The following is a 4,860-nucleotide window of genomic DNA, read 5'->3' as shown; positions in this document are numbered from 1 at the left end:
AACAACAACAACAACAGGTAGACAAAGCGTGATTTTTAAAGGAAAAAAAAAAAAAAAGGGAATGTGAATTATCCTTCATCTGTTGTCCAACGCAACCCCTTTGCAGAATCACTGCCTTCCACCTACTTCTGTTCTGGATGTTCTAGTTTATCTCACACAGACACCTGAATAGGTTGACGCTTGGGGCTGTTAAACCTTACACCAGGTGAGCACTGCACTGCCCTCTGCTGGACCCAGTAGAGACTGCTCTGTTTTGTGGTTGCTGGTTGGGTCATAGAATAAGTACCATAGTACTATGAATGTGTAGGGTGGTGTTGAAGAGTACTGCATTTGTGTGGGGGGGAGGGAGGTTGTGATAAAAAATGCCCTTTTCCTTCTGCTTCAGAAAAGTTCTGAGGCAATGTCACTTTGTTTCTTCTAAATTATGACAAGTTTAAAGAAATAGCTTTTTGTTTTTACTTGGGAGTATTCCGTTTTTTCTGGAATCAGAGATTCTGAAGGTCAGGTTGAGTGGAAGTGCTAGGCAGTTACTAAAAATCCCTAGAAAGGCTTTGTTAAGTGTTAGACCTTTTGTAAGCAGTTGTTTCTTTCCATACAAGTTCTATATTAAAGGCTCCCTAGGCTTTTGTAGGACCATCTTAAAACTTTTTATTCATAGCCAATTATGTCAACACACCAGGTACACATTCTGAGCTCTTTGGCAGAAGACTGTTACCTAAGTAGCCATCAAACAAGATTTAAACATCAGGCATATTTAAATCTAGCTGGTGACAGAGGTCTAAGTTCAAGGTGACATCTTATATATACAAAAAAATTAATGAATTTTTCTATTTTTGCCTGGTGGGAAAAATCCAACTTGGGAAGTGCACTGGTAGGAAAATACCCAAGCAGCAGATGGACAAGGATGTGCTCACTTACTCCATCCACCCAAGGAGAAGAGCAAGAAAGGGCTGGTACAAGCTCTGGTGCATCTCTAGAGCTGACCAGGAAATTGATGACACCTGCCTGATGATAATCACCAATGCTGGCAGCCTAGAGAAATTAGTACAGAACTTGCCAGGTGCCTACCTGGAGGGGGACCTGTCCTACATTGATGTATTTCTGACCATGTACAGAACCTTTGCCACTACCCAGGAGGTGCTGGACTTCCTGTTAGTAAGTTATAGATGCAACAGCTCGGAGTCAGCCGGAGACTCTGGATCCCAGGATAATCTAAAAGCACCTTCATCTTGGACACCTGGCTCAACATCTACAGGGATGATTTTATTGAGTCTCCAGAGTACAGAATTCTTCAGATACTGATAGAGTTCCTCAAAGTCAACATGCCCAGGTCAGAGCTGGAGCACTATGTCATCATGCTCATATCACAGCTGGATGACCTGGAGGACACTGAGACCAAGCCAAAGGCTCCAGAGCCAGCACCAACACTGGGGCTCCAGGTAGCCCATGTTCATCCATCTCCTGCTTTGGTCCAGGCACCAGATGTCAAATCACTTGTCCTATGTCCTCCAGGGCACCTAATGACCTACAGCCCTCTGAGACTGTGCATCAGTAGCCCAGGGTATCTTTTGAAGTTTAGCCAAGGGCAGCACCTGATTTACATCCCAAGGCAGCTATTCACCTACAGCCCTGGCCAGCTCCCTATGTGCTGCCCTGGGCAGGTCCTCATATGCAGCTGTCAGCAGCTCCCCACCAGAGCCCACCAATGCTCATATACAACAGGGAGAATCAACTGAAGACTCAGTCCATTTCCCTTCACCTGAGGAGGTCAATGTCTGGTATTTCTTCATTATTTTACTGGCTAATTTTGTCCTTTATACATTATATTATCTTCTTCTTGTTGTTGTTGTGTGCCGTGGAATGGGTATAATTTAGAATAGAATCAAGTTTTGTTTCTATGTTTAAAAAAAAAAAAAAGCACTGAACTTCTAACCACAGAGTTGGTGGTTCATGTCCACCAGCTGCTCCTCAGAGACCCTGTACAGGGTTGCCATGAGTCAGAACCAACTCAATGGCACTAAGCAACGGCACCCCAAATGTGAGTTTGAGTACTTGCCTTAAATTCCAGATATATCACAATTCATTAATTTATTGGTTCCTCATTTTCACAGATGAATATAATATAGATGAACCTTGAAAATATATGAAATAAGTCAAGCACAAAAGGACTATTGTATGAACTTATTATTATGAATACCTAGAATAGCAAATATATGGAGATGAGCATTTAATAATAGTTGCCAAGGTTGGGACAAGGGGGAATAGAATGGACTGATGGTTTAAGAAGCATTAAATGTTTGTTTACAGTGATGGAAATTTTGGCAAAATATAATGCTGATGGTAGCCCAACGTGACTATGTAAATTATATCACTCAAGTGTACGTGATAAATGTTACATTAGCAAATGTTGAATTCTATATAATTTTATAGCAGTAAGAAAAAAAAAAAAGGATGATTTGACCCCCGTTCCTGTACTCCATACTTCTCATAGTTAGTTGCTTTGCTTTATGTCTTCATAGAGACAGAGAGAAAGACATCTCCAATAAAAGTTCGATTTAGACTTCCATAGTTATTTTTGAAAAACATCCTTTTTGAATTATCAAGATATAATTAATGAGTCTAACCTCAATCCCTATGGTTGGAAGGAGAGTATTATAATCAGCAATATGCAGGAAATGTGGGATTTGGTTCAGCATTGTTTTAAGGTTCTCCATATTCTCTGCCTCAGGTTATGCAGATGTATCTTCCTTTTTGTGGAATTGCCATATCTAATGCTCAACTCTTTGCTGCTTCAAGGAAAGAATATGAAAGAAGCAGGGTGAGTAGAAAGAAACATTGTTGTTGATAGTCTTCAAAATAAAACACAAAGCTTTTTGTCTTTCTAGTTTCTGTGAATCATTATGCCTTCTCAAAACACCAGATGTTCTTGCAATAAAGTACAACTATAATCCTAGTGTAATTGAAGATACGTTTTAATCAATATGTGCAAATGTAAATGGATACAAATCCTCTGTAGCTGTTTTGTGGGGAAAGTTCCAGTTTCTTTTAAAAAGAAAATTAATTTCAAATCTGTATCGAAAGGCAGTGGACATATTCTTGCTTTTTGTCATTTTGAAACAATAATACAACTTTGTGGTCTTTTACAATTTAGTTCCTTTTTCTTAAGGGTATGCCAATGAGGGAAATCTCACACTCTGTTAGGAGTGAAAGATGAAAGAGTTTTATTAAGGAATAGAACGTCTTTAGTTGGCAGTACCAGGTAAAAGTACAAAGTGCTCCACAATTCAAGTTGAGAGAAAAGTCTTAATATAGAGAGAACAAAGGGATAGTAAGGGTTGAATGACTGATTGTAGTTGAGATCAGCTTCATCTTAAAGTTCTTTGAAATGTAAAGATTGGCCACTTGGTTAAGAGTGAGTTACCTCTTAGGTGTGAGATATCACTGTAGATTTATAGTCAGCACTTCATGATTATCTCTGGTTCCAGGGAAAAATTGTTTACACATTCTTCCAAAACTGTTTTCATCCTGACTGGTTTGGTTAGTTGTGAGCACATTCTTCCTGAGAACAATCATTTAACACACTCTTCCTAATAGGTGTACAACTTTACCTTTTGTTTCCTGTGAATGCATGTTGGCCTTATCATTCTTAGTCAGATGTGAGTGCCTCCAGTTTGAAGTTTTCCATTTAAATTTCTCCTGTTATAGAGGATAAAAGAGACCCCATCTTCAAAGTTATAGATATTATGTTGTTATTAAGTGCTGTCCAGTCAGTTCCAAATCATAGTAACTCTTCAACTCATAGCAACTCTGTATAGGGTTTCCAACTCTTTAAAGTGTTGAAGAGCAAAGATGTCAGCTTGAAGACTAAGGTGCACCTGATGCAAGCCATGGTATTTTCAATAACCTCATATACACGTGAAAGTTGGACAGTGAATTAGGAAGACCACAGAATTGATGCATTTGAGTGTTGGAGGAAAACATTGAAAGTGCCATGGGCTGCCAGAAGAACAAACCAGTATGTGTTAGAAGAAGTACAGCCAGACTGCTCCTTGGAAGCCACAATGGCGAAATTTCATCTCTCATACTTCAGACATCTTATCAGAAGGGGTCAGTCACTGGAGAAGGAGATCATGTTTGGTAAAGTGGAGGATCAGGGAAACAGAGGAAGACCCCCAACAAGGTGGTTTGGCACAGTGGCAGCAGCTATTGGCTCAAACCTAGCAATGATTGTGAGATTGGCCTAGGACCAGGCAGTGTTTCATTCTGTTGTGTATAGGGTCGCTATGGGTTGGCGCCTAACTACTACTACTCCAAAGAGCAGCTGGTAAGCTTGAACTGCTGACCTTGCGGTTCAAACCGACATTTCAGTCCAGTGCACTAACCCGCATAAGGAGAGACTCTTTATTAGGTTTTAAACAGGGAGTAAAAAGAAGAAAAAGACAAACATAGATTGACTTAGCTTTTGAAACTGTGGATATTTTATCAGAAGGGGACCAATCAGTCCCTGGAGAAGGACACTGAAGGGTCAGTGAAAAAGAGGAAGATCCCCTAAGAAAATGGATTGATACAGCGGCAGCAGCAATGGGTTCAAATGTAACAATAGTGAGGAAGGCACAGGACCAGGCAGTGTTTCATTCTGTTGTGCATAGGGTCACCATGAGTCAGAACTGACTCAACAACACCTAATAATAAAATCAACAAAGCAATAACCCCCACAAAAATATTCTTTAGTCTCTGGATAGTATTATTTAGATTTATTTTTTTCTTAATTTAAGGTTTGTACTGTGGATTGAGTAGAAGTTTACAGGGCAGATCATCAGTTTTACATTCAATAAATCACACACCTTGCTTCATGATAAT

General features: G+C 39.8%; 1 protein-coding gene across 1 annotated transcript in view; it reads left to right on the top strand.

The window, feature by feature from the left end:
• Nucleotides 1–4,860, top strand: part of PDE11A (phosphodiesterase 11A) — a 747,671-nt gene that overhangs the window by 317,993 nt on the left and 424,818 nt on the right. The window contains exon 3 of the mRNA XM_006866701.1: nucleotides 2,729–2,818. Coding sequence (XP_006866763.1) covers nucleotides 2,729–2,818 — 90 coding nt within the window. The remainder of the gene's footprint in view (nucleotides 1–2,728; nucleotides 2,819–4,860) is intronic.

Source organism: Chrysochloris asiatica, unplaced genomic scaffold (genome assembly GCF_000296735.1).
Source record: "Chrysochloris asiatica unplaced genomic scaffold, ChrAsi1.0 scaffold00094, whole genome shotgun sequence".
Lineage (NCBI taxonomy): Eukaryota > Metazoa > Chordata > Mammalia > Afrosoricida > Chrysochloridae > Chrysochloris > Chrysochloris asiatica.
This window is presented reverse-complemented; position numbering and strand designations above follow the sequence as displayed.